Source organism: Capsella rubella, unplaced genomic scaffold (assembly GCF_000375325.1).
Source record: "Capsella rubella cultivar Monte Gargano unplaced genomic scaffold, Caprub1_0 scaffold_6, whole genome shotgun sequence".
NCBI classification, from domain to species: Eukaryota; Viridiplantae; Streptophyta; class Magnoliopsida; order Brassicales; family Brassicaceae; genus Capsella; species Capsella rubella.
The window spans coordinates 10,364,296-10,392,292 of NW_006238918.1; the positions used below are offsets into that span (position 1 = coordinate 10,364,296).

Sequence of the window (27,997 nt, forward strand, 5' to 3'; positions counted from 1 at the left end):
CCGGTTGTTCTTTTTGTTGCTCGATCCGTTCATCTTAAGCTCTCACTCGACTCACCGGACTCCCGCTTAAGCTGCCCATGTCTTCTACTCACTCGACGCGCTAAGCACTCACCCGACCGAACACACGCACACCACTCGACGGCATTGGCTCTCAACCTCTCCAACTCCAACTTCTCCTCCAGCGGCTCACTCGATTGCTATTTATTTTCACGGTGTTTACTCGACCGAAGAAGCTCACCACGCTTCACGCTACCCGTGAAGAGCTCACTCGACCGAAGCACAATCAATCCGCGATTTCATCTCCCGTAGGCGGATTCACTCGAGCAACGTACCGAAGCTCACTCGACCAACGGAACTGCTCAGATTTTGCTTCACTCGATCGATCGTATGCCTGGCATAGCTCACTCGACCGAGAAGTGAAAAAGTGGTAAATTTGATAAGTGTTACCTTTCATTGCTTCTCTCTTTCACATTTGCTCATTTCTTCTTGACCTTTGGAACACTAACAAGCTAATTTTTAGTTTTGAGTTCCAATTGTTTCAGTACCAATATGTCAAGAGATTTGTTGCATGAAATGCGTGAGAAGTATGGTTGTAAACCAACAGAGCGTGCATCTCCTCAGTCTATGTCCAAAGTCTATATGGAGAAGAAGAAAGCTGCATATCAGGGAGCGTCTGGTGTTGATCCATCTCAGGCAAGAAGTAGAGCCAATAAGTCTTCGGGTAAGAAACCAATGAAACTGTAGGATGATGACAGTGATTATGAGCTTGAAGAGCATCCACTTGTCACAGCTCGCAAGTCAGTGCAAAAGAAGAAGGCAGAGAAGTGGTTAGCCCCGGAAGAGTATTACAAGCTGTTTCAGCAGCATGAGTTTCAGGGCACGAGGTACCCTTGCCAGCAGACAATGGAAGAGCTGGCTATCTCTGATGATGTCGAGTATATGTTCGAACATTGTCATCTCTGCACTCTCATAACTAGTCCGCGAAACGCATACCGAGAGGAGATAATTCAGTTCCTCTGTACACTTGCCATACATCTTTATGAGGATGATCTGGACATAGAGTCAGATGGAGGATTGGGATACATCACCTTCACTATCCATGATCATGAGTATCTACTGACCATCAGAGAGCTGGAAGGCTTGTTTGGATTCCCTAATGGAACAGGGACTGGGCAAAGGATTGATAGGGATGAATTGTTGGCTCTTTGAAAAACGATTGGGAATGAGAATAAGTTCGCTTCATCTAGGACCAAGAGCAACCACATCAGAAGTTCAGTTATCCACTACTTCCATCGATCAATTGCAAAAGTGTTCTTCGCGGGGGAGACAACAGGGACACTGATCAACGGGGAGCTGGAGATGATTGATCTTGCACTTAAGTATCTCTTGTTAACAACAGCAGATGGGACACTACTGCGAGGTGATACGACTGATACATCACCCTCATTCACTTTGTTGCACCAGCTACTCAGTTACAGAACTTGGGTAGTGAAGCTGAGCAGCTACAGAACTCAGGGTGTTATGTGTATGGGAGGGCTGGTGACTGTTATTTTAGAAGCTTGTAGCGTCCCGCTGAGTTCAAAGCCTATTGCACCGAGATTCATAGATATTCAGAATTTGAGGCAAGCTCAATGGTTGCATTGGGAGAAACCAATGTGTCACTCGAGTGTGCACGTCGAGTGACGGTTGTGTCGCATTCCTTCGGTTCACGCGATCACCCTACTCGATCCACCACTCGATCACCCTACTCGATCAACCGCTTGATGCGCCACTCGATGACCCTACTCGATCACGTCCGTCGAGTGAAGTATGTTTCTATAATGCATCTCTGCTTCTCACTCGATCGTCCCACTCGATCCTATGCATGTTGAGTAACGCGTGTTCCTCTGCTTCGCTCTGCATGTCTCCTAAGTACCTGAAACACTCCAAATATGCAGAACGTATGCAAGACATGCATGATATACATAAAACCTACCTAAGTATGTAAAACATGCAGAACGAGATCAATATGATGCGAATGAACAAGTGAATGATGCTGAAAAGATGATGAATGCATGCTCAAAAAGTGATGAAATACAAACTTATCAATGGAATGAGGAGAAGTAGGCTTCGACTCGAATAGCTGAGAAACCGCAAAAAGGGAACCATGATGCAGATTGTTCAAAGGGAGCTCTGTTGCAGCTGACTCCTCATCTTCTTTTAGGGTCATTTCATAACAGCTTTTGCAACGTTGCTGCTGAGAATCATGGTTCTCCAGAGAGAGATTGGCAAAGGTGATATGTCGATGAGGATCAGTCAAGGTTTTCGCCTGAGGAGGGAATAGTTGGGACTTTTCGCAGAACTTTTACTCTCCGATGGCGCACAGGAGGAGTTTCCAGAGTGGCTACCAAGAGAGTCAGTTCTTGCTACGGAAGAAACATCTTTTGGAGATTAAGGAAAAAGGAATGATCAGGGGCATGGGAAGTGTATCCATGTTTTTCTTTGGATTGCGTGAGATAGGTTTTCGAAAAGGTTGCTTGAGAGTCTGAAGGCATCCCTAATAAATATAACGGATCGATCCCTTTGCTGGGTTGGTTCAAGAACTTGTCAATTATTTTTACCAACATCCAGAGCTTTTCCTTTGCCTTTCAGGTCACAAGGAATAGGCTGCTCGAGACAGAGAGCTTACTGGTTAGCAGAAGTAGAACCATCCGTCTTTGAGGGATTTGGTAGGGAGCTTCACGCCGAGGCTTATCTCTCTTCGCAACTCTCTTTGATGGAGAGTTTTGATACCTTGAATGGTTTGAAGAACAGCCTTGTTGAAGGCCAAAAGGAGCTCTGCTAGCTGCAACAGATTGGGAGACTCGGGAAAAGAAGCTATATTCCCGTGAAGGAGCTCTCAGAGCTTTTTCTTGTTCATAATATTTCAGGTAGAGAACTCTCTGTTCTTTGTCCACGAGGGAACAAGATTCCGGAGCGAAAGTGATATGACTATGGTTGAGCAAGTCTCAGAGCACGTAATGGAGGAAGTCGTTGACAAGGAGCAGCACGAAAACAACGAGGAAAAATCACAAAGACGAGGAGCAGCACGTCGCCGAAGAACAGCTCGAAGCGGAGGAAGCACTAATCATCCCGGAAGGTCCTCTAACACGCTCAAGGCTTAAGGAGCTCAACCCATCAACCAATGGAAGACTTAGGGAGGTAAACAAGAAGCAAGAAGACGTGGCTCAAGTCTCCTCAATAATAATCACGGCTCAAAAGGTTCAGTAAAAGGCCTTGAAAGTGTTACTTAGGCCACATATTACGATCCTCCTAGAATCGACACTCTTGAAGTTGAGGGAAGGATAGGCTTTGCACTTAAGGGATCGTGAGATCACTTAGACCAAAGGATGTGGAGCGAATGGACACACAAAGGTTGCGGAAAAGCCTTTGATTTACCAAACTTGGACTTGCCTATGGATATTACACACCAAAGAAAAGAACAAGAGAGAGTGATCTAAATTAAAAAGAGTTTTTGATAAAAGATTATATGAGTTACAAATGAGAGATAAAGGGGGATTATATAGGAGAGGAGGATGAAGAAGAAGAGGGGAGAGAAGAAGAACATGCAAGAGCATGCACAAGTGTTTTGGATATACACTCATGCAAGTTCATGCACCAAGTCTTGGAAATAACAAACACATTAAATGCAAAAAACAAAGAGAAAAGATAGAAAATAGGCTAAGGGAAAGTGATGGCCCTTGGACCCACGAATTGGGTTTGGTAAAAGGCCTTGAGTGTGTTCTTTTGGAAGGGTTGCGACCAGAGCTGTCATACTTCTTCACAATGGAACATACTTCTTCACAATGGAACATCCTTCCAATGAGGCTAAGGTGCATGCGAGAAACAATGGCAAGAAGAACACCATTGCATCATCTTCATCTTCACCTTTGATCGATGTGACGCAATATGACATATCTTCGACAAGTGTTTTTCACTCACTTGATGATATCACTAGCATCTTTTCCACTCTTTGTATGCACAAGATTTATTTTGAAGATGGATCAATGACTTATGTAGAACATCAGAGACAGTTAATCCTGAATCTCAGAGATGTTGTATAGAAAGAGATAATGAAACTTCTGGATGCGGGTGTCATCTATCCTATCTCTGATAGTATTTGAGTGAGCCCGGTGCATGTAGTGCCTAGGAAAGGTGGTGTCACTGTGATTAAAAATGACAAGAATGAACTAATACCAACAAGAACTATCACACGACACCTTATGCGCATTGATTATCGAACACATAACTCTACAAATCGTAAAGATCATTTTCCACTGCCCATTATTGATGAAATCCTTAAGAAATTGTCAAACCATCAATATTACTGCTTTCTTGTCGGGTATTCGGGATTCTTTAAAATACCGATTCATCCTGATGGTCAAGAGAAAACCACCTTTACTAGTCTTTATGGTACTTTTGCTTATCGTAGAATGCCTTTTGGATTATGTAATGCCTCTGCTACGTTTTAGCGTTGCATGATGTCAATCTTTAGAGATATGATTAAGGATTTTATGGAGGTTTTTATGAATGATTTTTCTGTGCATGGTACGTCTTTTGCTATTTGTTTGTTTAATCTGTGCATGGTACTTCAGCGTTGTGAGGACAAACACATGGTCTTAAACTGGGAGAAGAGTCATTTCATGGTGCGGGATGACATTGTACTTGGGCACAAGATTTCAGAAAAGGATATTGAGGTTGACAGAGCTAAGATTGAAGTTATGATGATTATGCAGCCACCAAATTCTTTGAAGGGAATCAGAAGATTTTATAAAAGATTTTTCCAAGATTGCTAGACCTCTCACTCAGTTTTTGTGCAAAGAACAAAAGTTTGAGTTCGATGGGAGTTGTTTGCAGGCTTTCAAAACAATTAAGGAGTCCTAGGTGAGTGCTCCCATTGTGCAACCACCATATTGGGAACTACCTTTTTTGAGATAATGTGCGATACTAGTGACTATGCAGTCGACACTGTTTTGTGACAGCAAAAATATAAGAAGTTGTATGCTATTTACTATGGTATTCGCACACTTGATGGAGCACAAGTAAACTACACCACCACAAATAAAGAGCTTCTTGCAATTAGGTTAATTGTTAGACACGAAAGTGTTATTGATTTCCTGAAAATAATCTAGATGAGCAAAATATCTATTCGCATAGAGATTTGGTTTAGGGATTTTGTGAACTTATCAAACCTGAATTAAATGCATGTCTTAAACTTATAAATTTGCAAAGATTTTTGGAATTTAGGGTTTTAGACATAGATAGTCTTTGCAACGAAAGTTGATTGATTATATTTTTGTGATTTGAGTTCAAGAACGGTGCTTTATAAATCTTGACAATTATTTATTTGCAATTCTGAATTTCCTGAGAATATCCCTATGCCTAGCGTTTCCTCATTATTGTTTAAAAACCAATCGTTGATTTAATTTGCTGTTTCACATTATTTAAAACCTGCTTGCTTAGCTTAATTTAACACCGAATATTTATTGTGTAATATTTGAGTCTCTGTGTATTCGATCCCTAAGTATTACAATGATCTCTTAATTGAGAGAGTAGCTCAGGACAAATTTGAGCCAATCAAATTTTAGCGCCGCTGCCAGGGACTCAATTTTGATTACCATTAGATTAAGGTTAAAAGTTTAGTCTAAGTTTTTTTTATTTTATTTTGTTACTTACGCTTTTCTTTTCTCTTTTCTTTTTGGTGTTTCAGGTTTATGTCTAATACCAGAAGCCAGTAGAAGAAGGAGTTAGTTGATCTCAACAATTTAGAACTAGCGGGTTTAGAAAGAGGAATTCGCAAAGCTAAGAAAAAGGCAGCAATGGCACCGCCAATGATTTTGATTCAAGATGCTGAGGGTACTCTCAGAGATGGAGATGGGCATCTGAGGAATGCATAAGGGCATAAGCTTAATGTTGACGGGACTGTGATTCCTGAGCCAGTCACCGTCGGTGTCGAGCGAAACTAACTGGGTATCGATCGACACCAAGCCCCAGCGGACAATGCACAGTTGGCGTTAAATGCTGAAGCAGATGATGAGAACCGTACACTTGGAGAATACAACATGCCTGCACTGTTTTATTCTAACCGTTCCATGGGCATCCAATGGACCATATTGAGAAGTTTGAAGATCTGGTATCTAGCATCAAGCCTTATGGTGTATCTTCGGATTTTCTGCTCTGCAAGCTTTTCCAGCACTCTTTAGCTGAAGAAGCACTATCTTGGCTTAAGGAGTTGAAGCATGTATCTCTTACGTGCTGGAAGGATGTAAAAGTTGAGTTCTTGAACAACTTTTATGATGATGCGAGGTCAGAGGAGCTGCAAAAAATAGATATCTACCTTTTCTCAAGGGATCTCAAAGGGTTTCAAGGCTGCTTGGGTGCGTTTTAAGGGTTATCAGAGAGATAGTCCACACCACGGGTATGAAAAATTTCAGCTTTTGGGCATTTTCTATAGAGGATTGGATTGGAGGTACCAGATGGCTTTGGATGCTGCTAACAACGGTAACTACAACACAAGGTCTCCAGCTCAAGCCACCAAACTGATTGAGAACTTAGCTTCCAGCAACAGTACTAAAGTCGCTAGCTCAAAACATGGATGGCGTTCAACTCGGTTACGCTAAGGCAAAGCTCTATTCAGTGCATAACCTTCTTGTTACTAAGAAGAGTGTTAATTTTGCTGCTGAGGTTGAGGCTTTTGAATCATATGAGGATGAAAAAGAAGACTTGAACTACGTCAATGGTGCTGGGTATCAAGGTCAGAAGTTTGGTAACACACAGGGTAACCCGTACAACAATGGGTATGGTCAGAAAGGCACCATCAGTTTCGTCAGAACCTAAGGAAATTCTTCTTAGCAGTCACCTCCCTCTCCATCTGCAGATATTGAGATGAAGTCAATGTTAGAACAGATTCTAGCGGGTCAGCAGAACATGAACGTAAGAACACAACACAGATTTAACGTGGTTCACCAACACTTGATGTTGGCTACGTCCACGGGCAAAGAGAGACTTTATTACATGTCCAGTGGATTTCAACTGGAAGATGGATGCCATGTACACTGACTTGAATGGCAAAATCGAAGCACTGAGCACATATACCAATAAGTTAGAAACTCTTGCTGCACTGAGTATTGGATCTGTGAAGAAACGAGAAGGGTGTAATGCCATTTTGATTAGAGATGGAGATAATGTTTGGGAGGAGCAAACAAGTGACGATGATGAAACCGCACTTGCACAGCAGGTGTCGCTCGACACCTACACCAGTTCTCGTGAATTTGGTCCCCGACGGACCGATATCGACCGCGATCGACACCAATGTATCGACACCAGAACCCAGTATCGACCGACACCTTCCCTGTGTCGATCGACACCCCTCACAGACAGACCCAGATTCTCTTGAAACTCTGCGATTATCTAAAGAAAATATCTACAAGCCTAAGGTTCCTTATCCAAAGTCTAGGAAGTCTAAACAGGAGATGGAGGAAGCTCGATGCAAGGAAATGATGGAAAAGGTGATAAGTGAGATACATTTAGATCATGCAGATCAGGATTCACCTTTGCTTAAGCGGTGTGTTAGAGGATGGTCCAAAATGACGTGAGCTCTGAGGAAGGAGCTTTGCTGGCTAGAGACATGTGTGCTATCTTCTTGAAACAGACCCCGCAAAGTAAGAAAGAAAAGAAGAAGAAAGTGTTTGTTTCTGAAAAAGTTAATGCCATAATACAGAGCAAGATTCCAGAGAAGTTAATTGATCCAGGAAGTTTCGTGCTAGACTGCTCTATCTTCACAGAAAGATTTCCTCACTCTCTTTGTGATCTTGGCTCAGGTATCAACTTGATACCATACTCTGTTGCTGTGAGACTTGGGTTGACAGATTTGAAGCCTATTAGGATCTCTCTTATCCTAGCTGATAGGTCCAAAAGAATTCCCGAAGGTCTTTTAGAGGATGTTCTAATAAGGATTGGTGAATGCATAATGCCTACAGACTTTGTGGTTTTGAAGTATATCGAAGAACCTCAGGATCCTATTATCCTTGGGAGATCTATCTTGACTACCGTTGGTGCTCATATAGGTGTTCAGAAAGGAACGATTGGATTGCATGTGGGTGATTTGGTTATGAACTTTGACATGGAAGTTGAGGAGAGCACCTACTATTGTTGGCCTGACTTTTCTCTAGAGGAAGCAATGGATGACATGGCAGTCATAGAGTATTCAGAAGACATTACTGCTAGGGACCAGATCGAGGTTCTATCTACTGATAAGATTCTGGAGCATGACGTTTTTGTGCTAGAGATGAGGATCACTGAGGCGAACTGCACAAAAAGTGCAGAAACACGAGCAGCAGGGTCAGTGTCGGTCGACACCACCAGTGTGTCGATCGACATCCCTCGTCACGACAGTCTAAACTTGCCAAAAACGGATGGTTTTTGGGTTGATTTTAATGCTGCAAGCTTGAGCCATGTTCTGAATCGGAAAGCTTCACCACCCATACTCCAGAGACCTCGAGAATAGCAAACGTACGCAACTTCTTTACCCAAACCTTCTCATATCATCAATAAGAATTTCAAAGGTACAAAGACTGTTTTGTAGTTAACCAAGGCACGAGATTATCGTAGAGCGCTTGGTGGTTCTTTTGATGATGTTGTAGGTAGAAGAAGTGTCCCACCCATACCTAGATCATGCCATGCTGTTGTTTCTCGTGTACTTGGTCGATCTCCTACACATAATGCTTATACACCACCTTGGATGATGAGACACTATTCTCGGAGGCATTTACTGCCGCTTCCCGATCCACCGGACGCTTGAGCTCCGACAAAGTCAAGCTAATGACTGAAAACAAGCGCTTAGTGGGAGGCAACCTACTTGTGAGTTTTTCTATTTCTTTTGCCTTTAAATATTAGTTTTATTTTCTTTATTCGCCAATATTAGACTTGGTAACACTGAAGACAGTGTTGTTTAAGTCTGGGCGAGGTAATTACTAACATTGTTTATTCTTTTGGAGTTTTATCGAGTCAGTCCAAATTTTTCTTTTTATTTTTTGGGTTTTATTGAGTCAAAATTTTTGTAGGGAACAATGAACTTAGTCTAACGGTTTCTCTGATTTGGATTAACACTCTTATGACTCTTGATTATGCTTGATCTCAGAACCAAAGTTTGGAATGACTATGAGCCGTATCAACAATCCTGAAAGCCCTTATTCATTGGATATCTAGTTGATCTAACGTTGTCTCTACTTTTATCAGGACTTAATTGGACTTAGTCTCTTACCTTGGTAGTTGGAATACATTGGACTAGACTTCTTCTTCGAGCCGCACAAGACACAGCACTTCTTCAAAGTATGATTTCTTCCTTCTCTCTTCCCTTCAGCCTTTAAAAGAAACTGTGGAAAAGGCTGTAGGTAGAAGTGATATGAGGGATGTCGCGTAAACTCGTGCATAATTCGGATCTCATGGATACCCGAATAAAAAGAAAAGAAAAAAGAGAGTTCATAAAAAAAACAAAAGGAATAGTTGAAAAAATAAAATGATACCCTAGAAAAGTAGGGAGATGTCGATTACCTTAGAAGTGAGAAAAGGGAGAAAAAGTGAAATCATTCGAAGAATGTCTTGGTTTGAGAGGAGTCCATATGCCATTGATCGATATTCCCTCGGTAAGAATTCATCTTTACTTGTTTTAAATTATGTAAAGAGATGACAATGGAGAGATTGGAGATTCCTGAGGATTGTGGGATTATAGTAAGGAATGTTGATGTTTCTCATAGGCAAAGTACATAAAGTAAGTTCTAGAGTCAAGGTGATGAAGAGTGCAAAGAAGAGTTTCCTGCAGTTGAGTGAGTTCCCGCGTTTTCAAACTTCTTTCACAGGTTAAATTTTTATTTTGCTTGAGGGCAAGCAAAGGCTAAGTCTGGAGGAGTTAATATATCATGGTTTTTACGTGTTTTTGGCCATGATACAAGTCTTATTTATAGAGATTTTCTAGTGTTTTCGAGTCTTTTTAAGTCATTTCAGGATTAGGAGCTATTTGGCATGGATTGGAGCATTTGGGAGCATTTGGAGAAGATGTGCCGAAGGAACGTACCGAGAGAGCACATTTGGTGTGAGTGTCGAGCGTCACAACCTCTGGTGTCGATCGACACCAATATCTGACGGCAATTGAATTTTACGCTTAATTGAAATTAAGAAGATTTGCATATTCGGCCCAGAAGTTTCCCTTATTAACAATTAAGCCCAGTTCGTGGTTAAGACATATATATTGAGTTTTTAGGGTTTTGTTAAGACTGATCTTTTTTTTTGGAGAGAGAGATTTGTAAAGAGCCAGGAGAGAAGAATCAAAACCTCTTTCATAGAAGATTCAGAACTCTTTTACTTCTTCTATTACTTTCTTTTATAAAATCTATTTTATTCATGATGTTTGTTTCATTCACCATGTCTGAGTAGATTTCTTGTTAGGTTTAGAGTTTTCAAAGGAATTCATGAATTGTTAGGTTGTTAGATTGTTAGGATTGAATCAATAGAGTTCTTCATCTAGATTGTGGTTAATTTGTTCTACAGTAGTGAAAGCAACCTAGAATATGATCTTAGGTTAATTGGTAGATACGAAAGTGTTATTGATGTTGGATATGACTTGAATATGATTGCGCCCATTACTTTAGACCCAATCCGTTTAGGTTAACTAGGGTTTATTCCTAGACTATTCCTTATAATTATTCTCCTTAACCTAGCCTCCTATTCTATTCTGAACTCTCTGTTGTTTCTCCAGTAATAAAGTCTCTCTTTGCCCGTGGACGTAGCCAACAGCAAGTGTTGGTGAACCACGTTAAATCTGTGTTGTGTTCTTACGTTTATGCTATCTTACTCACATCAGTTATAACAATTGATTTCCTGAAAATAATCTAGATGAGCAAAATACCTATTCACAAAAAGATTTGGTTTAGGGATTTTGTGAACTTATCAAACCTGAATTAAATGCATGTCTTAAACTTAAATTTGCAAAGAGATTTGGAATTTAGGGTTCTAGACATAGATAGTCTTTGCAACGAAAGTTGATTGATTATATTTTTGTGATTTGAGTTCAAGAACAGTGCTTTATAAATCTTGACAATTATTTATTTGCAATTCTGAATTTCCTGAGAATATCCCTAGGCCTAGCGTTTCCTCATTATTGTTTAAAAACCAATCGTTGATTTAATTTTCTGTTTTACATAATTTAAAACCTGCTTGCTTAGCTTAATTTAACACCGAATATTTATTGTGTAATATTTGAGTCTATGTGGATTCGATCCCAAAGTACTACAGTGATCTCTTAATTGAGAGAGTAGCTCAGGGCAAATTTGAGCCGATCAATAGTAGGTTAGTCTTCCTAGATCACTCATTTCAAACTTACTTGCCATTCCCTTTTTAAGTCAACTATCAACTCTAAGCTAGAACCTGTAACAAGCAAATCATCTACATAGACTGCCACAATTAAAGTTGTTCTTGCTCCTGTTTTTGTATATTGAGGGTTACTTGGAGCACTTGTCAAAGTTGAATTCAGCAAGAATTTTATTTAACTTAGTCTTACATGCCTAAGGTGCTTGCTTTAGTCCATATAGAGCTTGGTGTAGTTTGTAGACCTTCTCCTCATTGAATTTGATCATAAAACCTTCTCGTTTGTTGACATAGACATCTTCCTTCAAATCTCCATGTAGAAAAGCAGTCTTGACATCTAAATGATGCACTTCCCAACCAATCTATTCCATGTCTTTGAACATAACCCTTTACCACGAGTTTAGCTTTTTATTTATAAATAGTGATATCGTCATTTCGTTTGATCTTGAAGACCCATTTCAATCCGATTGATTTAGTGTTTATACAAGACTCGGTGGTAAGCTTGTACTATGATAGAGATGATGGCTTCATAAGTTGGCGGTCACTTCTCTCTTGTGAAAGAAAGATGGTAGATTATGGAGATCTGACACGATGGCAGTCGCTTCTCTCGTGTTGGATCGAATGGAGGGGAAGTGCTGGCGGATTGAAGTACACCACAGAGATGTGATTGATCTCTGATACAGTGTACAAACTCAGCCTTAGTGAATCACACACACAAGACAAAGAACAAGCTTATTATCTCACAAATATTTAAAGAGAAAACTGACAAAATTTTGGTTTCTTTATTGATAATCAAGGGTGCCAACTTGTACAAATGCTGCAAGGGGGACTTTATAAGAGTCCTTCAGCTAGCCCTAAGGTCGAAATAAATGAAAATTGCAACAAAGGAAAACAAATAAAAGCGATAACACAAAACCATTGTTTTCGGAAAGAAAATAAATCAAATACTAAAGCAAATTTAACATCTCACGTCTTCTAGTCGATGATGGGGATTAGTGGACATGCAAAGATTGAATATACTGACTAGATCACTTACTTGGATGTGATCTAGGCCAAATAGTTGTTCTCTGAACTACATAACTACTCGCTAATCTACTTCAATAGTCTTGTCAGGTACTCTTTTGTTTGTTGGTTTCTTGAAGTAAAGGGCTTCATGGAGTTTCTCTTGGGTAGTTTGATCAGTATCTTGAAGCTCTTCATGTCCTTGATGTCTTGTTCTTGATCTTCACTCTCTTGATCACTCTCGAAGGTGAAGCTTGTTTTGCTCGTTTCTTGTAACGCCATTGTCGTCTTTTGGATTCAAGAGGTTTTTTGACCTATCAAAGGAGAATTCATACCTGGGGAAATGGTACGTTCAAGAATCATTTAGTTAAATGCTTCAGCAAGCTCTTCCTCGGCAATGGGATCTTATCCGTTGTGATGGAATAAAGATGGTAACAGACCAATTGACGTCAATCAGCTCTAGTGAACTCACAATGTCTTGTACAGATAAGTTGAATCTCTTCCTAAGTTGTTTAGATGTTGAACATGTCATGGGACCTTCTGGGACTACTGGTACATGATGTGGTTCGGCGGGTTGGACTGTAGAATCGATGTCCGCATCAAGCGCCAACGAGAAGCTTTACTAAGCTCCAGGTTTTATTCTTCACTAGCATCTCTCCATACTCTTAATTTTCTAGCTTCGCTGAAATCCCATGGGTTTTCTTTAATTGTATATAAGAGTTGTTATCCTTCGATGTCTGCTAGCAACACATAATCACTTAGGTAACCCGGTTTCTTTACGATGTCGCTTGAGGCTGTCCTTATTCTTCCTCATGTTCTTATTCCTCATTCTTATACCCATCTAGACTCTCATGTTCAATCGTATCGCCATTAGAATAGAAAATGCATCCAAACACTCGTAGATGTTCTATATTGGGCTTCTTGTTCGTAAAAACTTAATATGGTGTTTGATTAGTCAATACTCTTGTTCATACCCATTAAGGATGTAGATCTCAAGTCTCACCGCTCTCCCCATAAATAATTAGGCATGCTCAAGTGTTTTAAGTTGCTTGGTGTCATTTCTAGCAATGTCGTATTGCTTATTTCAACGAATCCATTTTGTTAAGGTGTATAATGTGCAGTGAGATGTCCATGGATGCCTTTCTCTTCACAAAAGCTTTGAAAATCCAAAGAAACAAACTCGCCTCCTCTCTCTCCTCCCCTGTTTGTTTGGAATGTTTTGATGAAAGCTCCAGTTTCTTGGTTTACTCGTACCTTGAAATTCTTGAATTTCGCAAACGCTTCAATTTTTTCCTTCAAAAGAATAAATCACATAGAGCGTATATGATCATTAATCAACACAATATCTCTTCTTCGCAGCTGTGTAAGGTAAAATTGGTCCACAAAGATCCCCATGAATGAGTTCTAAAACTTTCGATTGTCTTGCTTGTTTCCAAAGTAAACACGATGCACAAACCTCCAAAGCCTTTGGCGGACTAGATATCCCGACAACTAAGTCTTTTTCACCATAGTTGGTATGGTTTGAAAGCTAGTGTGTCCTAATCGAGCATGCCATGGAGTCAAATCATGTGCAACAACAAGTTGTAAACATTTTTATTTTCAACCTCCAAGTTCACCTTGTGCAGCATGTTCCTTGGTCGATTTTCCCTTAACAACAAGTTTCTATCTTCAAAAGTTGTTGTCTTCAGATCCAAAACTTGTTCGAGAGTTGCAGTGATATGAATGCAATTATTTCTTGGTAAGCTCTTGAGAATTTTTTTTAACAATCTTCGATTCTCCAATGTTCTCACCTAAGATTGCTTTTTTGTTTGAAATTTCAGAGAGTTTCCCAACAAAGTCATCGATAGTTTCTATGTCCTTCATCTTTAAAAGATCAAATTCAGCCGTAAGAGTTTGGAGTCTTGCTTCTTTCACCCTATATGTCCCAAGATTTCTAGTTTAAATGGTGCCCCATACAACTTTTGAAGTTTCTAAGTCACCAACTTGCAGGATTAGAGATTCCAGTATCGATTGAAACATAAGAGCTCGTCTAAGTCGTTTTTATCAACCTTGTTGAATCTAGGCTCGATTGTGTCCCAAACCTTGTGGACTCGCAGTGCCACCTTCATCCTCATGGACCAGACCGTATAGTTGGTATTGGTTAACATCGGACATTGGATAGAGGATGGAACGCTTTCCCTTTTGGTTTTCGGAACTAATTCACCTATGTCGCGGATAATCTTCGTGTTGAATGACTTGTTTGCAAAAACAGAATTGTGTGGCTTCGATACCAAATCTAGAAATTTGAATACTAAGATCAAAATGTATAAAAGCACTTATTTTATACAAAAGCTCTAACTCAAAACAAAAGCTCTAACTCAAAACAAAAGCTTCTGAATCTCTCTCTCAAATCTCTTAAGGTTAACCACAACTAGGGATCTTGCATTGGGCTTTAATAAAAGGGTTAGCCCGGTTCCGCTCACATATTTATAAACTCGGACCTGACTAAAAAATTTAGGACTACGAATGGAATTTTACCTAAAATACTCGGGCTAAGAAAGGGCAAGCCCATTTACAATTATTTTTTTCTTTCATCTGCAGTTAATTTTTTTTGCTTCGTTCTACGATCTCTTTCATCCTTCTTCTCTGCAAAATAGGGATTTGATCTAACACTCTTTTTCAATCAATCCCTAAAAAAGCTTTGAAATTCAAAGAGATGATCGATGATTGATTAAGGGTTTGGAGAAAATCACTCCTTAATCCGCCGTCATCAAACATCACCATCGCTGGCCATAAAACTTATGATTTGAAGAGATAAATCCAGGTTCAAAGAGATAAACCCATGTTCGTTTTTGATTGATTAGTATTTGGATTTGGATAGCTTTCTTCTCTGTTGTGAGTTTTGATTTGGATTTGTATAGCTTTCTTCTCTGTTGTCAAAACCCAGGTTCGACCATGCTTTAAGCTTTAAAGTTGGATGCATTGCTATGTTCTAAGTGTGATCTAGTTTACAGTAAAATATTCAATGGATGTTACCAAGTTTCGATTTTTTGAGTTTGAATCTTGTGCTGTGTTTCGTTTATATTCATAAGCAAGTAGATAATGGTGAAGTTTGGTTTTGTTTGTGCTTACAAGAGTTTGGTTTGGTTTTCGTTTATATTCAATACAATGTTATTTTAGCAATGGGAGCTGTTTTGGATCCAAGACTAAAACTACAAATACTTAAGTTAGCTTATGAAAAAGTGCATCCTATCACTGTTGAGGAAAATGTTAAGATTGTTAGGCAAAATCTCATTGTTAGACAAAATCTGATAGCAAGTAGCTCAGGAGTTGGAGATTCTAACACATGATATTTATAGATTGAGTTTAATATTAATTTTTATTTGCTCTCTGTTTGGGAATTTGTATTATGATATTTATATATGTGATGTTCTAGTGATTACATTTAATATAAGAAATAAAATTTTCTTTATTAAATACTAAAAAAAACAAAGCGTTATACATGGCTAGAACATGACTCAACCCTACTATATAAAATTTTCTGGGCTTAAATAGGGTTAGGGCTTATTTAAGGCTGAGCTTGAAATAAACAAGACTGGGCTGGACATAAAAACCCTATTTAACATCCCTCCACAACATTAGCAAATCTTATATAGAGAACATATTAAACAATATCTTTATCTAAATAGAAAAACATACAAAGTGTAGATAACTCCTAAATTTCTTTTTCCTAAATCCATTACTGGGTAGAATAATTAGGTTAACTTCTTTATTTTCCTTTTCAGTCTTATCCCAAAAGTACTAAAGGTAAATTGTACTTAAACGATATTTTCTTACTCTAAACTCAATATTTTCATACTCAGAATATTTCCAAAATTATTCTGCGGGAATTATTTGTTAAAAAACCTAAAAATTTAAGCATATAAACTTGTCTTCAGCCTCTTAGCCTCATGATTCTGCTTTCATCTAATCCTCTCTAATCTCCATATTCTCTTCTTCATCGTCTCAATCATGTATGATTCAGTTTCCACTAAGGAACTAATCAACTTCTGTTTTTGGTAAGCATGGTAGTTTGATGTGTATCTACTGTAAAAAAAACAAATGGTGGAGCTCAACGTGCTAAGCAGCATATTGTTGGTGGTTTTAGAAATGTTATTGCATGCACTCTTGTTTCAGAACGTGTAAGGGAAGAATTCAGAGATTTCATGCAAAAAAAAGTTGAAGCTAAAGCCATAACCCAAATGATGCCACCATTAGCCAGTTTGTATGATGAGATTGAGGAAGAGGAAGATGAAGGTTAGCCTATTCAGCCACATTCAAAGAAATGAAAGGGTCAAACAAAAGGGTCAAATGTCCAACTCTTCGTGATGTCTTAAAAGTAAGAAAAGATAGGAAATAAGTTTTTAGGAAATCTGATAAGAAACTTAGGGACAAAGCATGTGCATAAATTGTAAGGTGATTTTATGATACATGCCTTCCGTTTAATGTGGTTACCTTTGGTAGTTTCAAGAATTTTCTCGAGTTAGTTGGTCAATATGGTTCTGGCTTTAAGTCAGCAACCATGTATAAGCTACGGTTTCCTTTTCTGAAGAAGAAGGTAAAAGAAACTAAGAAACTGTTGGTGGAGCACAAAACTGAATGGACAACTAAAGGTTGCTCAATCATATCTAATGGATAGCGTGCTTCAATTTTGCAAAAGAATATTATTAACTGTTGTGAAAGATGCCACTTTGTTGTTAAATCAGTTTGATTGTATGGTTGAAGAAGTTGGAGAATCTAATGTTATCGAAGTGATTACTGATAATGCATCAAACTACATAAAAGCTGGTGAGTTTGTTATTTTTAGCCTGATAAGGTTTTATTTCTTCTTATGATTGTGTTGAATCTAAAACTGATTTGTGTTTTCTTACTATTGTAGGCAAATTACTAATGGTGAAACGACCACATCTATATTGGCTTCCTTGTGCTGCCCACTACATAGATCTCATGTTGGAGGATATAGGAAATATTATGTCGGTGAAGGCTACAATCAAGAACTGCATCTTCATGAATGGCTACATCCACAGTCACACTTCTCTTGTGAATATGATGAGGAAATTTACATAAACCAGCAGTTACTCGGTTTGCTATCTCGTTCATCACACTTTAGCAGTATCACAAGCAGAGGAAAATTTTGAGGAGTTTTGTAACTTCTCAGGAATTGAATGATTCCAAGTGGTTAAATGACGTAGTAGCAAGCAACGTGAAAAATTTCATTATGCAAGACAGTTTCTGGCATCACGTGTTGTATGCACTCAAGTTGGTGGGGCCTTCTAGTTAAGGTGCTGTTGTTGGTTTACGATGAGAAAAAATCAGCTGTATATGGGGTACATCTATGAAGCAATGGATAGGGCTAAGGAGGCCATTGCTAGGACCTTTAATGGGATAGAAGAACAATACAAATATGCATTTGCAATCATTGATAAGCGATGGGATTGTCAACTCCATCATCCTTTGCATGCTACTGGCTATTTTGAATCCAGAATTTCAGTACAAAGAAGACTTTGGGGTGCATTGTGAAGAGATTTTGACAGGTTTCTACAGTTCCATTGAAAGGCTAATTCCTGAAATTGCTACATAAGATAAGATAACTGCAGAGTTGGAGCAGTATAGAAAATAGAAATGCGTCAAGACTCTTTGGGATTCCCATGACAATAAGACAGAGGAAAACAAAATCACCAGCGGAGTGGTGGTCTTCTTATGGAGGATCTACACAACCACTTAGAGAATTTGCTATGAAGGTTCTTAGTCTCACGTGTAGTGTGACTGGCTGCAAGAAAAACTCGAGCGTATTTCAACATCTCCATACCAAGAACAGGAATCTATTGGCTCAAGAACGTTTGAATGACATGGTGTTTGTCAAGTACAATCGCATTTTACAATGCCGCTACAAGAGGAAATACACCATTGAAAAATCCTATAAAAGTCAACCACAAGGCTACTTCTACTAAATGCTTACTCTGAAGCCATTGATGAGACGGCTAGAACATCATCTTTAGCAAGTTCTAACAAAATCAGAAACTTTAAACTATTGCACATCCACCAACCGAGAACATCATAAGGCATCCCCAAACTTTTTAAACCTCTTACCTTAATTTTTCAGACATATAGATCTACAACTCCCTACAGCCATCTTCATTTCTCTTTAAGTCAACCATCTGACTATTAAGTGTCTCCATCCGCTCACAATCTTCATCTTAGGTCATGGAAATTTTAATATACATCAATCATTTGGGATTCAATATCCACAAGTAGAGTGTCTATTTTGGAGGGAACCGTAAAAAAGTAGCCATTAACAAACTACATTTGAAGATATTTGAAACCACCATCCACCTAGCCACCACTATACAATGATATCAAGTACTTCAATAATCTAGTCTCGATTCAAAATTCTTCAAGAAGCCTATTTTAGACATGTTTGTGGAAAGAACCTAATGCACCATCAGACTTGATTATGAGAATGAAGGAGATCACCGAAACCGTGTCAACCATAACGAATAACTCACACTGGGTCACACTACCCGTGAACTGTGCCAGCACCAGCAACTAGCATATAGAAAAGTCATTATTACCACTTATTAAATATGGAAAAATATGTATAATTTAAGTTTTCTTAATTTGTATGAAATTCCTCAAAATGAAACTTTTTGGGAAACAGAGGAAGTATAATTTTTCTCTAGTGAATCCAAATGATTTTTTCTTGTTCTAATTTAAAACTTTTGCAAATTAGTCATTAATATTCTTGAGAATTAATGTGAATGTATTATAGGGACTTAGAGCACACCTCCAATGGAGGTGCTTAATGGATACTTAATAGGTTGCTTAACATTGTATTTATGAATATAATCAAAAACAATACAAAAGTCGTAAGCATCGTTGATTATATTATAATTTTAAGCAACCCATAGGCACCGCATACACGCCAAGTGAAGAGTCAAATTAGCGTTTGGTCCATGGGGGTTTGTGATGGTAAGTTCATCACATATTTTTTTGTAATTGGGAAATTTTGATAAGAAAATTAGGGTAAAAAGAATTGTTAATTTCATAAAGCAAAATAAGGATTCTATGTATTCAAATTAAAAAATTTAAGCACCCCATTGAGAGTCCTACCATTGGACAACCAAAATTTTCAGCATTAATATAGAGTTGCTTATGAATCCATTTTTGAAAATTTAATATAACAAAATTGGTAAGCACCATGGAGGTGCTTCTATGATATAATTTCATTTATTTGATATTTAAGTAATTTTTCCTCTTCCCCCCCCCCTTTTTGAACCAGATGGGGTGAGTTAAACTTGTACACATAAATGAATTAGAAACGAAAAGTGTAGTCTCAATAGAAAGAAATTAGTTCTCTATCACTAACACACACAAATTACAAGGCTGACCCTATCTTCATTTAAAAAATAATATATGTTATGTCAACGAATGGTAGTTGCCTACATTTTAGATATTCTTTGCAAAATCTCAGACATATTTAGTAAGCATAGCAGGATTTGGAAAACAAGATGATGACGGCCTCATATACTGTAGCCGCTAGTCTAGTGGTTACCTCGGTAGCACCTTTGTCTAAATAACAACTACCTGAACAATCTAAAAGAATTACCAGGAGTTGAGTTTAATGTCGGCAACTTTTAGAATACTAGGAGAATCCAACATTTAGGTAAATATAAAATGCGTTTCTTCGAAATTTACTGCCGTCTTTTTTAAGTAATCAATAGTAGCCGCCGATGGTTGAAATTAAAAAATGTGTTACTCGTGAACAATGGTTAAGATCATCTAAACAAACTTATTGATTTTATGTTGCAGCTAAGTTGTGGCGATGGTTGTAAGGTTGGTCCATGGGTAGTGGAGAATGGACGCGGATGGAAACTATGAGCATGTCTCTGATTTGGAAGGATTCATCTTAGCTGTGAAGATTTGGGAGCGTGATGACTTTAAGTAGGTTATAGATGCGGTGAAGAAGCGATTGCAACTAACGGGGGAAGAAATAGTGGAGCTAACGTACCAGTGGCCGCAGTGGATAATGAGGCCAGAATGGAGATGTGCGAACACGATAAAGATACTCAACGATGAGGACATGAATATGTTCATAGCTATAAGGATAGATCTAGAGGAGCTGCATCTGCGCGTAAAGGTGATATGAAGGTAAACAAACATGGTAGTGTTAATTGGGTTTCCAAAACACACAATATTTAAGGTCAAATCCTTTTCAAATGGGAGAGGATGGCAAGATCATAACTAGTCCAACCAAACCACTTAAATCACACGAAGACGAGGAGCAGGTTGTACCGGAGAAAGCATTGATTGTTCTGGCGGATCCTCTAACAAGATCAAGACTCAAGAAGTTCAACCAAGCCATCAATGGATTACTCAAGAAGCTAAAGAAGAACCAAGAAGACGTGGCTCAATCCTCCTTATACATAATCACGACTCATGGTGTTCGGTAAAGGGTTAAGTGTTGCTTATGCACTCTTTTTCCCTTGTCAAGTTTTGTCCCAATATATTTTCTTGACAAGGTTTTTGATGAGGCCTATGTAATACTTTCAAGGCCAGTTGCCAACACAAACCTGGCCCACCGGCCGACACAACCCTGACACCACCGGTCAGTACAACAAAACCCGAGATTGAACCACCATCAACCTCCGACGTCTATATCTAGTCATTATGCTTATACCAACACTCTATAAATTATTTGCTCTCTACTCATCCACTCTCAGATCACGACCTTCGAGCCATACCTATATTAGGGGAACCACCATCCCCTTTGGAGAACCACCATCACCTCCAGGAGAACCACCATCTCCTCTACCACTCTCGCGACCACAGCCCTTCAAGCCATCGGTGTCTAGCAGAACCACCATCCCCTTAGGAGAACCACCATCTTTTGATGAGTAGCTCAGGCTCAACCATCCTTAGAGAAAAACAAGCTATAAGGTCTCTAAGCATCTCCGGACCATAACTACCCCAGTATGGCATCGCAATGCCATACCTGCCCATCCATATTCCCACACTTGAAATATCATGTCAACCCTGACCCTCTCCCCAAGTCAGCTCCTAAACGTCCCCGCAACTCAGGGTGTTTACAAAATAGTCTCCAACTTAACTTCTCGAAAAAATCCATTAAAAAAAAAACACCGCTGAAAACCCACTCTCCGGACTATGACCACCACAGCCACCACAACTACTGCGAGCACTACGCTCGCAACCTCTAGCCTCCTATACTGCCACGAGCAGAACTAGGAACATAAACGACTAGAAAAAATACAAAACATAACAACTTACTGTGGAATCCCGTTGAAGGCTCGAAGAGTATGATACTAGTTCTCCATGCTAAATCAATTGACTAACTAACCATAATCAATTTTACCATGCTACCACCAAGCATCAAACAATGGTTCACAACATGCACAACGCAATAGGAAAATAATTTACCAATTAAATTGCTAAACCGTTCAAAACATCAATCTTCAACCATGAAATTTAAAAACCATCTATGACCATCATTTACCTCAGCCCTACAACCGTAAGGCCTCTGATACCAAACTGAAAAGACCCAACCGTTTTTTTATAATTCATTAATTCATAGTCCCATACCTACTAATTAACCTAACCAAATTAAACCAACAATATCATCATCAACAAACATGCACAGCGGAAACATATCAAACACAACTTCAATTAATATTAATATTAATTAACCAAATTCAATCACTACAATTTACACGAGAAATCTAGCATGCTTCTAATCCAGGTTCCAACAACATAAAAATCGAGACCCTAGATCATCCTCCTCCTCATTGACATGATTCCACGTCACACTTTACCTGCACCACAAAAACAATGAGATGCATGAGTATTATCACAAATACTCAGTGAAGCGATCCTCCCATCTACTGGGCTATACACACAATCATATTAAAACAACTCAGCATGCATAAGATTAACCAAAACAAACAAACAAACCATGCAGAAAAAGACACAGACTACTCGCTGTCGGAAAATTGTTCACTAGAAAACGGTGTCGACCGACACCCGAACTAATTTCGTCGAGCGACACTACCTCCAGCCATGAAATCTAACACTCAATCGGGCAAATACAACAACCAAAACACCCAAACAAGCCATACACAATAATTTCAAGCCATTTGAATCAATCAAATACACATCAGAAGGGTTTTACATGTTTAGATCAAGCATAGTCACGCACTCACCTTTGATATGGATTGAAAGGATGAACTAAATAGAGAAGAAGAATACTCCAGCAACCTCTCTTCACACCCACAGCCACGAATCCCACTGATCCCTTGTAAGAACACCCAAGAACAGCCTCCAAAAGCCTCCAGAAACCCCTCACAAGCCTCACCTTAGCACCTTAGGATCCCCCTTCACTCACAGCTCTCTCTTCTCACTTTTAGAAGGCGACAAAACACCAAAAAGTAAAGAAGAAAGATGGCTGGTCGAGTTTATGTCGACCTAGGATTGCTCCCAAACAAAAAAATTTGAGTCAAACCAATGATTTAAAAACTAAACCGTCCAACCTAATTTTGTTGGTGTCGATCGACACCTAAAACCGGTGTCGGTCGACACCACCAAAATTTCACACACAGGTGTTACATTATTCGAGGACAAAGATGATTGTACAAAAAAGCTTGCGATACATGCAATCCGGAGGAAGTTTCATTTTAGAACTGCTAAATGAACCCGAAAACATGGAGGGGACTAATATAGGTATCTTGTTGGTTATTTGTAAACTAAATAAAAGATTTGAGTTAAATAAATAATTCCCTTGCGCAGGGACCATAGATGCAAGGCGACTGGGGTGGGAGGTTTTTTGGCATGTGACAACAGACTAGGCCAAGCTATGGAATGTGAAATAAATAATTATGAAGAAGATGACAGTTGCTGGAATTTTATGTTGTTTATATTATTGAAACTGTTGTCGGTTCATTGAATAAATATCGATGTAACAGTCTCAATAGGGAAAACTGTTGCCGGTTTTGGTCTAGTGATTGAGTTCTCGGTTTTATGGCTTAAAATACGCGGTTTGAATCCTTAAACATCGAGATTTAGTCATTTTAAAAAAATTGATGTCCTTAAATGTGTTTAAAGTATTTAATTTGCTTTAGGCAGCAAAACATTTTGGGTCGGGCCTGCGACTATCGGCCTATATATATACATGGTTTGCGAATATTGATAGATAAATATGAACTGCGGAAAAATATAAAAACCAATATCTATATATATAAAGTTAATTTTTCTCTCTTCTCCTTAAGCCACTTCATCATCCTAATCATCATCCACCTCATTTTATTATTTAATTTTAAGAATTAATTATATTACTTTATCATTTAATTTTAAGATTTAGACATATATAAATAAGGTTTTCTAAAAGAAATATGAAAGGTCTTTTCTTATATTTTATATTATAAAACTAAAAAGATAATTAATTAAAAATAAAACAAAAAACTTACTAATTAACGATTACACTAACTAATATATAAATGATAGATTCTCTTATAGTTTTAAAGTAAATGTTTTATAATGAATATATATATATATATATATATATATATATATATATCAATTCAAAATAATATGACAACAAATTTTATTATATTTACACAATGTAAACCTAAATTATAATGAGACTTAACGGGAATAGAAAAAAAAAAGTAAGAAATTTTGAGAATAGAAATCTATGTCATTTATGTCTCACAAAATTCTCCAACATAAATGAGATAGGTTGGGACGAAACATGAATTCTCATTTTAAAAACACGTATAAATATAGTAACAATTAAAATACTATTTCTTTAAAGGTTTCCAATATGAATTTAACTAATTTTGTTCAATACAGCACATATGGTAAACTAATAAACAAAATAAAGAAATAACAATATTTCATAAAAATCGAAAATTAAAGGGGGGGTTTCAAAAATACATAATTAAATGATTTAGGAGTGATTTTGTTTCTATACTTCATTGATTTTATAAATTACCGATAAATGTAAACTAAATCAGTATTGAAATCCCTAAAGGTTACAAAAATGAGAGCCAATACATAATATGTTATCAGCTAAATAAAAAGAAATATAACAACAATATATTTAGTGAAAATACTTAAATAATTTCTGACTTAACAGAACTAGAATTTATAACATGCTTAGGACATACAGAAAAGCATGCCCAATTGTAAATTTAGTTCAAATATACGTTTAACGGATTTAAAAAACAGATAATAAACTTATTGGTTATATAAACAAAAGAAAACCCATCTAACATTAAGAAAAGCTGCCTACTCCATTGCGGCCAGAATAATTGCAGATACTAGTTTCTTTATTTCAGATTTCAGGTTCCCAGCGTCAATTTCCGTGCATTCTTCTAACCCACCACTAGCATGAATATGGATTAGAAAGATGGCCATAATCCCAGAATCAGCAGCAGATTTTACATGGGCTATGTATGGAGACCTTTCGATGCAAAATGCGCTGTGGAAATTTTTTTATTTTCCTGGTACACACCTGCCTGCTTGAGTATAAATGGCAGCATCGACGCAATGGATTGAAGTTCTCGGATAATGGCATTATCCTTACAGAGATGGGCATAACAATCACGAATGGTGATACTAGCATTAAGAAGATCAATGCACAATGAAACCCAATGTTTTTTACCAAAGTTAAATAGGACATATAGAAGGTCAGCTTCAATTTGCCAGTTTCACGCACACCTAATCGTAAGACAACAATGTCTTTAAGAAATTTGAAATCTTGGGGAACATGACATTTGGAATACTTTTGAGTAATGCCGAAACAAAAGGGAAACGAACTTCGGTAAGTGATTTTCAAAATCATATTGCTTAACAATGAACGGTTACACGAACCAATTGTTTATTTGCTAACTCATCCTCCTGGTCAACACCAACGTCATCACTTCCTTGCAGTAGCCAATAATAATAATGCTACTGAGGAAACATTTTTAAAAAATTAAAGAATTGGTAACCAAAAATATGGTACTCGGTATATTATACGATAATTACATTGTTATCGATATCCATAAGATCGCCACCCACGCCGGCATCGGCAGTTTGCAAAAGAGAGGGAGTATAGATGTTGGCATTAGTTAATATCAAACTGAAAAAAAAATGTAAATAGAAACTAACCAAATCTTTATTTGTTTTCTCGCCACAGTCTTCACCGTCAGTTACTCGGGCTACTTCTTCACCAAATCCCTTTCACCATATAGTGTTAATGAGGGCTTAAGGGTGACACAAAAGGAACAACCAATAATGTTTCACATAACCATTTTAAAATGACCAAGACCTTCTGTTGTTAGTGTTTCAAATAAACGTTGTAGAGTACCACGACTACCCATGGAGGAAAAATAATAATAAGAATTGCAGAAGACCATATATAACAAGAGACACAGTATTATCGGCTGCGACATCTTCGCAATTGTCATCCCATGTCAAATCTTCAGAAGGGTTAATCTCCAGATAAGAGCATATAAATGGGTCAACGTTGACATGAAGATATCGAATAACCAATAAGAAAACAAATAAATTAAATAGTTACTAGATATAAATATGTAATATACAATAACAGTTTAGGTTAATTACGAACCTCGCAATTGCCATTCAGCCGCTTAGCATTTAAAATCTTCAAGGGGACAGAAGGACGAGTGCCAACTTTGGCGGCTGGCTCTTCATCCAAATTACTAGCCAAAGGTTCCTTCGATGGCGAACCTTCTTGAATTGCAGGGGCAGCATGTAAAATAACAAGTTGTAGAGCGTATAGTAGATCCTTAATAGCAACACAAGTAGTTGCCAATTGCTCAACATCCCTCTCCTTAATAGACTTCATCATCGTCTTGAAAGAAAGTCTACCCCTAGAATAGGAGAGAAAGAATGATAGGTCCATTGACACTTTCGCGTGCTCATTGACAATCTTAGGATAGTGAGATGTGGGAACTAAAAACCCATCCACCAAATCCATGCACATGTAACGGCGGCATTAGAGTCAATTTTCTATTTAATCGGAGAAAATTTTCTTTTTATTTTTTAACATGGTAATAACTCTCTCAACATTGACTTCTTCCTCTAGACCAAAAAAAGTGTTGTGGAAAGGTATTGTTTTCCTCGATAGTGCCTTTCCGCTTCCTTTTCTACAAATTAGGGAACTTGCCACAACGAATCCCAGTGAAAATCTTGAACTCTCGGAGGGAAAATCGAACATGAGTCCCAGTGAATATAACTCATATCTCACAGGGTCGAGCAACCTCAAGCTGTCTCAAAAGGAGAAATAACTCAAATGACGCCGACCAAGTGGGTTTGTTGGGAAACTCCAATAAACTCCCGAGAGACAAAATGTTGAGCCATGTTCGCTCGTCCTCATCCAAAGAATCGATAAAAGAGCTAAGCATTTTCATTTTGTGATAGACGTTAACCCAAGGATTTCTCTCGGCGATTAGTTGAATATGGAGAACAAGATTAGACATCTAGTAAAAAAAAGGAAATTTATACCAAAATCGGAAAAATTGTTTTGGGATTCAAAATAAAATTCAAAAAATTGATAGATACTCACTAGACCTGGGAATTCCGGTAATTCGGCTCGGTTTGGGTCGGGTATTCCGGTAATCAGTTATTTATTAAAAATTTCATTGTTCCGAAAATAACCGAAGTAGATTTCGGATCGGTTCGGTTCGGTTACCGGTTAGTTCGGTAATTAATTTTTGTTTCCAAACCAACCCAAATTACAAGTTATAAACATCAAAATTTTACAAAAATCAAGCACAAGTGAAAATTTCAGCAATTAATAAACATACATAACCAATTTTTAACGACAAATAAGTTTAACTTCCAAATTACAAAAACACAAACAAAAAAACGTGAACACTTCTTCTTCTCATCATTATCGCCATGGAAAGAGACCCCCTTTAAATGTAAAACCAATGTAAGAAATTAAATAGATCAGTTGGTGCTACACAAAACATTAACAAAAACAAACTCAAACGAAACCCTAAACTAAACCCCAAGTCAAATCCCAACCCAAAACCCTAAATCAAATCGAAAAACGAAACCCCAAATCAAATCCCAACCCGAAACCCTAAATCAAATTAAACAGAGACAAAGCCCCAAATCTAAACGCTAAATCAATTGAATATAAATTGAAACCTTAGATCTAACCCCCAAATCAAATCCTATCAACCCCATTCGATATCCTAAATCTAAACCCCAAATCAAACGCAAATAAAAACTCTAAGACAAAAATTAATTCGAAAGCTTGGAGAAGAACTTACAGTGCTGAATCTTCTGATTTATTGAAGCTTGAACCCACAATTCGAGTTTACTGAGACAAAGAGTGTTTGACTGCTTGGGTAGAGAGAAGAAGAAGAAGAGTCGGCTTTAGTGTTTTAGGAATTAGGTTTAAGAAGCTTATATAGTATAGCTTATTTTTGGTTATAAGGTACCCGTTCGGTTATTCCGTCCGAACCGACCTGAAGACATAACCGAACTATCTGCTGAAATCAATCTGATTAAACCAAACAAAGCTGCAATAACCGAACCGATTTGTCCAAATCTCGGTTCGGTTCGGACAAAT

At 38.0% G+C, this 27,997-nt stretch overlaps 1 protein-coding gene, 1 long non-coding RNA gene, 1 other non-coding gene and 1 pseudogene across 3 annotated transcripts; 2 read left to right on the forward strand and 2 right to left on the reverse strand.

The window, feature by feature from the left end:
- Nucleotides 1-6,332: 6,332 nt before the first annotated feature.
- LOC111830291 lies at nt 6,333-6,439 on the reverse strand. Its single transcript, XR_002833675.1, has one exon. It is a non-coding gene; the product is annotated as a small nucleolar RNA R71 (small nucleolar RNA).
- Nucleotides 6,440-7,193: 754 nt separating this feature from the next.
- LOC111829948 lies at nt 7,194-8,524 on the forward strand. Its single transcript, XM_023780268.1, has 2 exons — nt 7,194-7,526; nt 7,592-8,524. Exons 1-2 carry the CDS (start codon nt 7,194-7,196, stop codon nt 8,522-8,524), a joined length of 1,266 nt encoding a protein of 421 aa, XP_023636036.1.
- Nucleotides 8,525-16,435: 7,911 nt separating this feature from the next.
- On the forward strand, nt 16,436-17,680 carry LOC111829949 (annotated as a pseudogene).
- A 9,474-nt stretch (nt 17,681-27,154) lies between these two features.
- Nucleotides 27,155-27,808, reverse strand: LOC111830165. Its single transcript, XR_002833530.1, has 2 exons — nt 27,696-27,808; nt 27,155-27,330 (listed from the first exon to the last, which is right to left on the reverse strand). It is a non-coding gene; the product is annotated as an uncharacterized LOC111830165 (long non-coding RNA).
- Between the last annotated feature and the right edge of the window lie 189 nt (nt 27,809-27,997).

Bases quoted from the DNA above. Each gene is read 5' to 3' on its own strand.
- LOC111829948 (XM_023780268.1), top strand. From the start codon at position 7,194: ATGGAGATAATGTTTGGGAGGAGCAAACAAGTGACGATGATGAAACCG. The intron at 7,527-7,591 runs GTGATAAGTGAG...GCGGTGTGTTAG, and splicing joins GCAAGGAAATGATGGAAAAG to AGGATGGTCCAAAATGACGT.